The sequence below is a fragment of the Lampetra planeri genome, chromosome 57 (assembly GCF_965212315.1).
Source record: "Lampetra planeri chromosome 57, kcLamPlan1.2.h2, whole genome shotgun sequence".
NCBI lineage: Eukaryota > Metazoa > Chordata > Hyperoartia > Petromyzontiformes > Petromyzontidae > Lampetra > Lampetra planeri.
In genome coordinates this window covers 2,353,172-2,365,232 of record NC_136163.1, presented here as the reverse complement: position 1 = coordinate 2,365,232, position 12,061 = coordinate 2,353,172, and the positions used below count along the sequence as shown (strand labels likewise).

General features: G+C 53.0%; 1 protein-coding gene across 1 annotated transcript in view; it reads left to right on the top strand.

Moving 5' to 3' along the window:
• LOC144735748 (protein MMS22-like) overlaps positions 1–12,061 on the top strand; it is a 175,215-nt gene that overhangs the window by 93,792 nt on the left and 69,362 nt on the right. The window contains exons 20-21 of the mRNA XM_078618246.1: positions 904–1,058; positions 2,332–2,491. Of these exons, the coding sequence (XP_078474372.1) occupies positions 904–1,058; positions 2,332–2,491 (315 nt within the window). The remainder of the gene's footprint in view (positions 1–903; positions 1,059–2,331; positions 2,492–12,061) is intronic.

Here is a 12,061-nt window from a genome sequence, read left to right as displayed (position 1 = left end):
AGACAAATGTGGCTGGGCGTGGTGCTGGTCAGGTGCTGCCACTCACTCACAGTATTTGCGCTGACAGTATTTTCAGGTTCTTCTTCTTGGTTCTTTCGGTAAAGTCACGTAGAAGGGAAATAATAAAGTAATACAAATAAAACATAATAAAATACAATTCTCACGACGTTTCGGCCACAACGCAAGCAGCCGTCCTCAGGTGAAGAACAGGTCTGTCGGGAAGACAGCGTCTGAATGACACACCCCAGGCTTGGAGCGTCTATTTAAGCTGGATGGAATGGGAAGTATTTTCAGGCTCTATGCGGGATCTGAGTCCTCGAAGCGCTGGTGGTAGCGGTTCGCTCGCTGCGCTACGAACCCGGCGACCCGAGTTCGATTCCCGCTCACGGCCAACACGACCAGTGACGATTGTCTGAACCGGTCCTGGGCCTCCCCCTAGGTCGACTCAGCCTCAAATGAGTAGCTGTTGCGCTGTGTAAACATCGCCACTAAGGAGACAAAGGCGGCCGGGCGTGGTGCCGGCCACCCACCCCCTCGTGCGCCGTGCCGGCCTTCACAGATGCTACTTGCAAACAGCCCCAACAGCCTTGTAAAGGCGACAGCGTGTGCGCGTGCGTGTGTGCGGAGGAGCGACGCTCACAACAACGCACGGAGCGCCCGGTGGCTAAAGCACAGCAAGTTGGTACAGTAGGGGGCAAAGGTGGTGCATCGGCCAGTCGTCTCGGTCATCTCGGTCAGTCGACCCGTGGCACCTGCTGGGTCTGCCCCATGACCTCCTGCCAGCGGGCGTTCGACACTTCACGTGGAAGCCTCAAGGTGCACTTGGCCTGGCACAAGCGTCGTGGTGACGTCACCGCCACTTAGTGGCGAATGGCGGTTGTTGTTGTTGTTCTTGTTCAACAGCGGACGTGGAGCAGCTGCAGGAGTTGACGCGCCAGGTTCTACGCCTGCCCGAGGTGGTGTCGCTCGTGGTGGGGGCGGGGCGGGGGGCCCAGCCTCCCCCCCTCCCTTCTTACGGAGCCCCCGACCCTCAGCTCAAACTCTCACAGCTCTTCCAGGTACAAAGCACAGAGGCAAAGGTCGCCCGTTTTTTTCGATCGTCGTCCACTCTGACGGTTGGTGGGGGGGCAAGCGGCTGTTAGGATCCGAATGAGAAACGCGAGTTTTTATCGAGGCGCCGTTCGGAGGACAATTCTAATAACGCTGGTTTTAAACGCGCAGTTGGAGCACTTTTTTTTTCTTCCAACAACTTTAACCAGATCGTTGGATTTTCATTATCGTCACGATAATCATTAAATATATCCCCGTGTGTGTGTACGGGGGAGCGTTGTCAAAGTGATTAGCAAGCTCCACTACGAACCCAGACACCCGACTTAGGTTCCCGGCCATGGCCAACATCAGCGGCGGATGTCACAACTGGTCCTGGGCTCTCCTCTAGGTCGACTCGGCCTTAAACGCGTACCCTGCATGTGCTGTATGTTTGAGGTGGCCCATCTGTCACTGAGCTCAGTCGGTCAACCCACAGCGCCCGGGTCTGTGCTGTGAGCACCTGGCAGCAGCGAGCCTTCCAAACTTCCCGCGATGGCCTCCAAGTGCGCCTAGCCTGGCACAAGTGCTGCGGGTCATGTCGCTGTAGCTTCGTTTGGCGATTGGCGGCCGTTGATGGTACCCGAATATATAAATGCGTGTAAGGATGTCAAATCGTTTACGGGGAAAACAAAAAAAATTCCGCGTCTCACTAAAGCCAATGATTAAAAGCTTTCGTGACTGCAGGGATTCATCTTCTTGGTTTTTTCGGTAAAGTCACGTAGAAGGGAAATAATAAAATAATACAAATAAAACTTCATTAAATAATTCTCACGACGTTTCGGCCACAACGCAAGCAGCCGTCCTCAGGTGAAGAACAGGTCTGTCGGAAAGACAGCGTCATTCAGATACCGAAAGAACCAAGAAGATGAATCCCTGCAGTCACGAAAGCTTTAAATCGAAAAATGCTCTCCATCTGTTCCATCTGTGTGGGTTGACGTGTCACTCCCAGCTTGTCGTGTGCGCGAGATTTTTCCGGGGGTGGGTCAAGTCCCCATCTCCCCCTTACCTTCCCCATCTCCCCTATGTCACACCGTGTCTCCCCCGTCTCCCCATGTCCCCATCTCCCCCTTACCTCCCCCCATCTCCCCCTATGTCACACCATCTCTCCCCCGTCTCCCCATGTCCCCCCGTACCTCCCCCCATCTCCCCTTATGTCACACCGTCTCTCCCCCATCTCCCCCTTACCTCCCCCCATCTCCCCTATGTCACGCCGTCTCACCCACCACCACCGCCGCCCCGCAGGCCGTGGGCCGTGCGTTCTCCGAGTCCGCGTCTCTGTCGGAGCGCTCGGCGCTGGCGTCGCTGCTCCTGGCGTGGCTGCCCGACCTGGCCCGGCGCGTGCGCCCAGCGGCGGGGCCCAGGGCGGAGCCAGCCAAGAGCCTCGCCGCCTACCGGCTGTGCGGTGAGACTCTCCCCTCTCCCCCTTACCCCCCTCCCCTTACCCCCCCCCTTACCCTCCCCTTACCCCCCCCCACCGCGCCAACGCCGCCTGGCGCGTGCCGCTGGACGGGAAGTGATTGGGAGTGATGGGGGGGGGACTTGGTGACGTTAGCGGATCGTTGTCTTTGGTGGTGTAGGACTCACAGGGTTGGGATCAAACCCCACGACCTCCTGTACACCAGGCGAGGTAGTTAACATCTCCTAGCCACCGTGATGATGATGAGAGAGAGAGACACGCAAACTCCAAATATACAGTAGCAGGCGTCAGGGTCGGGATCGAACCCACGACCTCCTGTACACCAGGCGAGGTAGTAAACATCTCCTAGCCACCGTGATGATGATGAGAGAGACACGCAAACTCCAAATATACAGTAGCAGGCGTCAGGGTCGGGATCGAACCCACGACCTCCTGTACACCAGGCGAGGTGGTTAACATCTCCTAGCCACCGTGATGATGATGAGAGAGTAGTTAGAAATAAAACAAAATAAATCACGACGTTTCGATAGCAACACAATGTTCGTACTCACGTGATGAATTTCGTGGCTTTGCTCTCCAACACACCGGTGTGCTGTGCACATAACGAATTGGCACGTTCTGTTTACGTGACAAACCTTACTAATTGGCTGTGTCGGGTGGTGGCAGATTTATATATTTACGTGATCTAAACCCAAAAAAAACCTGTATTATGGATGATATTTGTCGCAAAAGCCTACTACGTTTTAAACTAACGGATCGTAGTGGAGTCCTCTTACACACAGCAAAATGCGCTGTACGCAACTCGTTTTTAATCTGTGAATTCGCTGTCGCGGCGCGAGGATGAGTGGAGCTACAGCTAGCGGCGCACCACGTCGTGTCGGGAGAGTGGCCACCCCAACAAGGTGATGCCACAGAAATTCAGAATATTTATTCGTACCCCCCTAGTGTCCAGTCGGGACACGGGGTAAGAAAGTTACAACAACCGAAAATTACGCCCCAGAACTTCAGAATCAGAATCTGAATATTTTTTTTAATGCCGGAGGAATCCCATGAGCTACGAAGATTTTTTTTCACAGATGTCCAGGAGGGGGAGGGCTAAGAACGGTAAAAAAAAAAAACACCGATAGCAGTGCAAAGTACAAATAAAGGTAAACAAATCACCCCAAAAAACATACGGATAAAACTCAACCATCCCAACCCTAGTCCATACTGAGGTCACGGGCAATGACCCTTCTCTGGTACCCGACATAGGAGGGGGGGGGGGTACACATTCTGTATGCCCTGCTAAGTGAGTGAGTTGTTTGTTTATCGCGTGTCAGTGAAAGCATTAACTGAGGAGAAAAAAAAACCATTAAGCACGGTAGCGTGATGGTTTTTTTTCGCATGGGCAATTTGCTATCGAGTTGAGGACCGTCGGCTCTCCGCGCTCGAGAGAATCCCCGGTTGATCATCGGCGGCCGTACCCTGCGTTCAAACCCCCACGGTGTTAGCGTCACCTGCTCAGCTTTTTTAACTCCCTGTGAGAGAGTCACGCAGACCCAGTGCCATCACGAACTCTCCCCTGTGAGAGAGTCACCCAGACCCAGGGCTCCCTCCATCACGAACTCTCCCCTGTGAGAGTGTCACTCAGACCCAGGGCTCCCTCCATCACGAACTCTCCCCCGTGAGAGAGTCACACAGACCCAGGGCTCCCTCCATCACGAACTCTCCACTGTGAGAGAGTCACTCAGACCCAGGGCTCCCTCCATCACGAACTCTCCCCTGTGAGAGAGTCACTCAGACCCAGGGCTCCCTCCATCACGAACTCTCCCCTGTGAGAGAGTCACTCAGACCCAGGGCTCCCTCCATCACGAACTCTCCCCCGTGAGAGAGTCACTCAGACCCAGGGCTCCCTCCATCACGAACTCTCCCCTGTGAGAGAGTCACTCAGACCCAGGGCTCCCTCCATCACGAACTCTCCCCCGTGAGAGAGTCACTCAGACCCAGGGCTCCGTCCATCACGAACTCTCCCCTGTGAGAGAGTCACTCAGACCCAGGGCTCCCTCCATCACGAACTCTCCCCTGTGAGAGAGTCACTCAGACCCAGGGCTCCCTCCATCACGAACTCTCCCCTGTGAGTCACTCAGACCCAGGGCTCCCTCCATCACGAACTCTCCCCCGTGAGAGAGTCACTCAGACCCAGGGCTCCGTCCATCACGAACTCTCTCCTGTGAGAGAGTCACACAGACCCAGGGCTCCCTCCATCACGAACTCTCCCCTGTGAGAGAGTCACTCAGACCCAGGGCTCCCTCCATCACGAACTCTCCCCTGTGAGAGAGTCACTCAGACCCAGGGCTCCCTCCATCACGAACTCTCCCCTGTGAGAGATTCACTCAGACCCAGGGCTCCCTCCATCACGAACTCTCCCCTGTGAGAGAGTCACTCAGACCCAGGGCTCCCTCCATCACGAACTCTCCCCTGTGAGAGAGTCACTCAGACCCAGGGCTCCCTCCATCACGAACTCTCCCCCGTGAGAGAGTTACTCAGACCCAGGGCTCCCTCCATCACGAACTCTCCCCTGTGAGAGAGTCACTCAGACCCAGGGCTCCCTCCATCACGAACTCTCCCCTGTGAGAGATTCACTCAGACCCAGGGCTCCCTCCATCACGAACTCTCCCCTGTGAGAGAGTCACTCAGACCCAGGGCTCCCTCCATCACGAACTCTCCCCTGTGAGAGATTCACTCAGACCCAGGGCTCCGTCCATCACGAACTCTCCCCTGTGAGAGAGTTACTCAGACCCAGGGCTCCCTCCATCACGAACTCTCCCCTGTGAGAGAGTCACTCAGACCCAGGGCTCCGTCCATCACGAACTCTCCCCCGTGAGAGAGTCACTCAGACCCAGGGCTCGGTCCATCACGAACTCTCCCCTGTGTGAGAGTCACTCAGACCCAGGGCTCCGTCCATCACGAACTCTCCCCCGTGAGAGAGTCACTCAGACCCAGGGCTCCGTCCATCACGAACTCTCTTCCGTGAGAGAGTCACTCAGACCCAGGGCTCCGTCCATCACGAACTCTCCCCTGTGAGAGAGTCACTCAGACCCAGGGCTCCCTCCATCACGAACTCTCCCCTGTGTGAGAGTCACACAGACCCAGGGCTCCCTCCATCACGAACTCTCCCCTGTGAGAGAGTCACTCAGACCCAGGGCTCCCTCCATCACGAACTCTCCCCTGTGAGAGAGTCACTCAGACCCAGGGCTCCCTCCATTACAAACCACAACCCACACACAGAATATTGTTAACTACTTTATTGATAGACAGAGCCAGGGTTCAATCTCAGGTCCTCAGTTTCTTTGACATGACCATTATGTTTTCCCTTACTATGCCATTGTGAACTCTCCCTCTAAGAGGAAATCACCTAGGTCCAGGGCTCGAACCCAGGTCTTCAGTCTCTCCGACATGGCCATTATGAATCCCCTTACTCAGCCATTGTGACCTCTCCCTGTGAAAAAATCACCTTGGTCCAGGGCTCGAACCCAGGCTCTCAGTCTGTCCGACATGGTCGTCATAGATCCTCGCAAACAGCTGCAATGAACTCGTCCTGTGAGTGTCACCCAGGACTCGAACCCAGGCTCAACGGCTCTTGCAGCTCAAACGTGAACTCTCCAACACGGCCATTATGAGAGAACCCCCTGAGCTCCGAGAGCCTAAAACATTTTCGTTGCGTGGGTCTCACCTCGGGCAATTAGCCTTGACGATGGCGATGAACTTTCAAGTACATTTTTTTTTTCATGATGACGATTATTTATTAAATTTCGATTTTAAGCTTTCGTGACTGCAGGGATTCATCTTGGTTCTTTCGGTAAAGTCACGTAGAATGGAAATAATAAAATAATAAAAATAAAACTTCATAAAATAATTCTCACGACGTTTCGGCCACAACGCAAGCAGCCGTCTTCAGGTGGAGAACAGGTCTGTCAAGTAGACAGTCTGAATTACCGAAAGAACCAAGAAGATGAATCCCTGCAGTCACGAAAGCTTTAAATCGAAAGATGGCGATGAACTTTCAAGTAAATTTTTATTTTTCATGATGACGATTATTTATTAAATTTCGATTTAAAGCTTTCGTGACTGCAGGGATTCATCATCTTGGTTCTTTCGGTAAAGTCACGTAGAATGGAAATGATAAAATAATAAAAATAAGACCTAATAAAATAATTCTCACGACGTTTCGGCCACAACGCAAGCAGCCGTCCTCAGGTGGAGAACAGGTCTGTCGAGAAGACAGCGTCTGACAGTCTCTTCCCGACAGACCTGTTCTCCACCTGAGGACGGCTGCTTGCGTTGTGGCCGAAACGTCTTGAGAATTATTCCATAATGTTTTATTTTTATTATTTTATTATTTCCATTCTACGTGATTTTACCGAAAGAACCAAGAAGATTATTTCTTATTTTTTTGTTTATTATTATTTTTATTCCTCGGCGGATTTTCTTTCGCGTGTGACGGGGGGGGGGGGTCAACGCTGGGGGTTGCAGTGTTGGGTGTCGGGAGAGGGAATGCCGGCTCTTGATGAGCACCGTGCACCGGGGAGATTGGGGGGGGGGGGGGGGGCAGCGGCTGACCGGCGTGACCCCCCACAACCCCCCCCCCCACTACTCCCACCTCATCCGCCAGGCACGCACACATACACAAGGGCACGTGGGTACAAAGACAATGGTGGCCTGTATAGCCTTGTGCAGGCTGTTGGGGCAAGTGCTGTCAACGAGTGGCACCTACGAAGGGCGTCACGGCGCACGTGCCGATGTTTACCGCGCACCGCACAAGGTACTGATTTGAGGCTGAGTAGAACTAGGGGAGGCCCAGGACCGCTTCAGATAATCGTCACTGGTGTTGGCCGTGAGCGGGAATCGAACCGGGGTCGCCGGGTTCGTAGCGCAGCGTAGCGCTGCCACTACCACTACCGCTCTCCACTCACTTGCCCACACATGCACAGACACACACACAAAGGACTACACGCACCCAAACATAATCATACACGCGCACACACTCACACACATGCGAGCACACACTCACACACATGCGAGCACACACTCACACACATGCGAGCACACACTCACACACATGCGAGCACACACTCACACACATGCGAGCACACACTCACACACATGCGAGCACACACTCACACACATGCGAGCACACACTCACACACATGCGAGCACACACTCACACACATGCGAGCACACACTCACACACATGCGAGCACACACTCACACACATGCGAGCACACACTCACACACATGCGAGCACACACTCACACACATGCGAGCACACACTCACACACATGCGAGCACACACTCACACACATGCGAGCACACACTCACACACATGCGAGCACACACTCACACGCACACCCAATTACCTGCACACACAACAAATTGTCACACACACCAGAGGTGTGGACTCGAGTCATGTGACTTGGACTCGAGTCAGACTCGAGTCATGAATTTGATGACTTGCGACTCGACTTGGACTTGCATAACAATGACTTTGTCCCACCTCTGACACACACACATACACACACATGCCAGTTGACTCATCCACTAACCCAGCCATCCCTCACATTCACGCATCCACTCACTCAAACACCAAACAAAGACAAAGTTCCCCCATATAGCCTTAACATTCTGTTGGGGAAAGTGCTGTTAGCGGGCACCTATGAAGGCACACGGGGGGATGGGTGGCCAGCGCCGCGCCCGCCCACCTTTGTCTCCCTCGTGGCGATGTTCACACACCGCACAAGGTACTGATTTTAGGCTGAGTAGACCTAGGGGAGGCCCAGGACCGGTTCAGATAATCGTCACTGGTGTTGGCCGTGAGCGGGAATTGAACCCGGGTCGCCGGGTTCGTAGCGCAGCGTAGCGCTAACACTACCGCGGCACGCAAACCCACCCTCCCGCACGCACTCACCACACACCTACTGACCCATTGAACCTCATGCATGGCCCACTCACCCAATCACCTGCTCACCCACACACACAGCCACACTCTCCCACACAGCCACACTCTCACCCACCCACACAGCCACCCACACAGCCACACAGCCACACTCTCACCCACCCACACAGCCACACTCTCACCCAGCCACACTCTCACCCACCCACACAGCCACACTCTCACCCACCCACACAGCCACACTCTCACCCACACAGCCACACTCTCACCCACCCACACAGCCACACTCTCACCCACCCACACAGCCACTCTCACCCACCCACACAGCCACACTCTCACCTACCCACACAGCCACACTCTCACCCACCCACACAGCCACACACTCACCCACCCACACAGCCACACACTCACCCACCCACACAGCCACACTCTCACCCACACAGCCACACTCTCTCACCCACACACACAGCCACACTCTCACCCACCCACACAGCCACACTCTCACCCACCCACACAGCCACACACTCTCACCCACCCACCCACCATGCTCCTTCTGAAGTGTGAGCAGTGGAGTTTGAAGAGATGGCATGTCCAATTGGACAGACAGACACACGTGTGTGTGTGCGCGCGTGCGTTCAGGAGATGTGTGTGTGTGGGTGTCTGATAGATGTGTGCAGTGGGGAGCGGTGGTGCAGTGATTAGTGCATTGTACCTCAAACCCAGCAACCCGAGTTTGATTTCCCTGTCAGGACCAATATGTGGTGAATATTTAAACCCGTCCTGAGCCTTCCTCTTGGTTAACTCGGCTTCAACCGAGTACCTGGTGCGGTGTGTAAACATCAGACAGCCGGGCGTGGTGCTGGCCACCCACCCCTGCGGTTCTGACATTAATAGGTCCTCGCTAATGGATATACGGGGGGGATCTTTGCCTTTTGTGTAGGTGCACGCGTGTGTGTGTGTGTGTAAGTGTTTGCTTGTGTAATCTGTGAGTGGGGGTTGATGTATGTGTGTGCATTAGTAAATGATGTATTCGTATGTACGTATGCATGTACAGTACGTGTGTGAATTTTTTTTGGGGATTGAATTCGTTTAACCAGCATTTTTCAGCTCGTTGGGGTTAATGTGTGGATGTGTTTTTTTTACGTTTGTGTGTTTTGTGTGTGTGTATGCGTGTACAGGTGTGTACGAGTCAGAGCCAGCGGGAGTGGGGTGTTTGTGTGTATGAGCCATACCCTATTAGTGTATATTGTGTGGATGTGACTCTCCGTGTGTAATTGTGTGTTGTGTGTGTATGAGAGGGGAGCGGTGGCGCAGCGGTTAGCGCTACGCTGCGCTATGAACCCGGCGACCCGAGTTCGATTCCCGCTCACGGCTAACACCGGTGACGATTATCTGAACCGGTCCTGGGGCTCCCCTAGGTCGACTCGGCCTCAAATGAGTACCTGGTGCGGTGTGTAAACATCGCCACTAGGGAGACAAAGGCGGCCCAGCGTGGTACTGGGCACCCACCCCCTCGTGTGCCGTGCCAGCCTTCATAGGTGCTCGCTAACAGCACTTGCCCCTACAGTCTGTTAAGGCTATACGGGGGATCTTTGTGTGTGTTTGTGGGTGTGTATGAGTATGTGAGTGTGTGTATTAGTGTATGAGTGTGTGTGTTAGTATGTGAGTGTGTGTGTTAGTATGTGAATGTGTGTATTAGTGTGTGTGTGTGTGTTAGTATGTGAGTGTGTGTATTAGTGTGTGAGTGTGTATGAGTATGTGAGTGTGTGTATTAGTGTATGAGTGTAAGAAAGGCAGTTTGAGTGTGTGTATTAGTATGTGAGTGTGTGTGTTAGTATGTGAATGTGTGTATTAGTGTGTGAGTGTGTGTGTTAGTTTGTGAGTGTGTGTATTAGTGTGTGAGTGTGTATGAGTATGTGAGTGTGTGTATTAGTGTATGAGTGTAAGACAGGCAGTGTGAGTGTGTGTATTAGTGTGTGAGTGTGTGTATTAGTATGTGAGTGTGTGTGTTAGTGTGTGAGTGTGTATTACTGTGTGAGTGTGTGTATTAGTATGTGAGTGTGTGTATTAGTGTGTGAGTGTGTGTACTAGTGTGTGAGTGTGTGTATTAGTATGTGAGTGTGTGTATTAGTGTGTGAGTGTGTGTACTAGTGTGTGAGTGTGTGTATTAGTATGTGAGTGTGTGAGTGTGTGTACTAGTGTGTGAGTGTGTGTATTAGAGTGTGAGTGTGTATTAGTGTGTGAGTGTGTGTATTAGTGTGTGAGTGTGTGTATTAGTATGTGAGTGTGTGTATTAGTGTGTGAGTGTGTGTACTAGTGTGTGAGTGTGTGTACTAGTGTGTGAGTGTGTATTAGTATGTGAGTGTGTGTACTAGTGTGTGAGTGTGTACTAGTGTGTGAGTGTGTGTACTAGTGTGTGAGTGTGTGTATTAGTATGTGAGTGTGTGTATTAGTGTGTGAGTGTGTGTATTACTGTGTGAGTGTGTGTATTAGTGAGTGAGTGTGTGTATTAGTATGTGAGTGTAAGAGGCAGTGTGAGTGTAAGAGGCAGTGTGAGTGTATGAGTATGAGAGTGTAAGAGAGGCAGTAGTGGTGGTGGGGGGGTGAGTGAGTGCTGCAGAGAGGGGTCAGTGCTAGGGGATGGGGTCATTTTTGCTTCCGTTGAAGTTGAATACTTCTCAAGACCGACTCACGCACACATCAAGACACAAACACACAGTCGAGTACACACGCAAAAAACAAACTAACTCCCCCATTGAATTTCGATTTAAAGCTTTCGTGACTGCAGGGATTCATCTTCTTGGTTCTTTCGGTAAAGTCACGTAGAAGGGAAGTAATCAAATAATAAAAATGAAACGTCGTGAGAATTAGTTTATTATTTTTATTATTTTATTATTTCCCTTCTACGTGACTTTACCGAAAGAACCAAGAAGATGAACCCCCCATTGCTTTAACAGCGCTGTTAGCGAGCGCCTCTGAAGATCGGCAGAGCTCACGAGTGTGGGTGAGTGGCCAAGCAACCCACCCACTGCTGGCCACCTTTGTCTTCCTGCTACTGATGTTCTACACACTGCTCCAGGTACCGTAGTCATTTGAGTCTGAGTCAACCTATGGGAGGCCCAGAACTGGAGCAAATATTTCTTGCGAAGGGGGGGAGTGGGTGGTTGCGAGCAGGCAATCGAAATTGTGTCGCTGGGTTCAGTTGATGCGGTGTGCTAGCTGACCACCACAGACAAAGATCCCCTGTATAGCCTCAACAAACTGTTGGGGCAAGTGCTGTTAGCGAGTAGCACCGATGAAGGTCGGCACGGCACACGAGAGGGGCGGGTGGCCAGCACCACGCCCGACCGCCTTTGTCTCCCCAGTGGCGATGTTTACACACCGCACCAGGTACTTATTCGAGGCTGAGTCGACCTAGGGGAGGCCCAAGGACCGGTTCAGATAATCGTCACTGGTGTTGACCGTGAGGCGGGAATCGAACTTGGGTCGCCGGGGTTTACAGCAACGTAGGGCGCGAACCGCTACCCCCACACACCCCCCAGCTTGACACACGCGCTCGCACGTGGTGCGTGTGTCTGGCTGTACCCCCCCTCCTCTCTCGCTCGCTCTCGCTCTGCGGGAGGCTG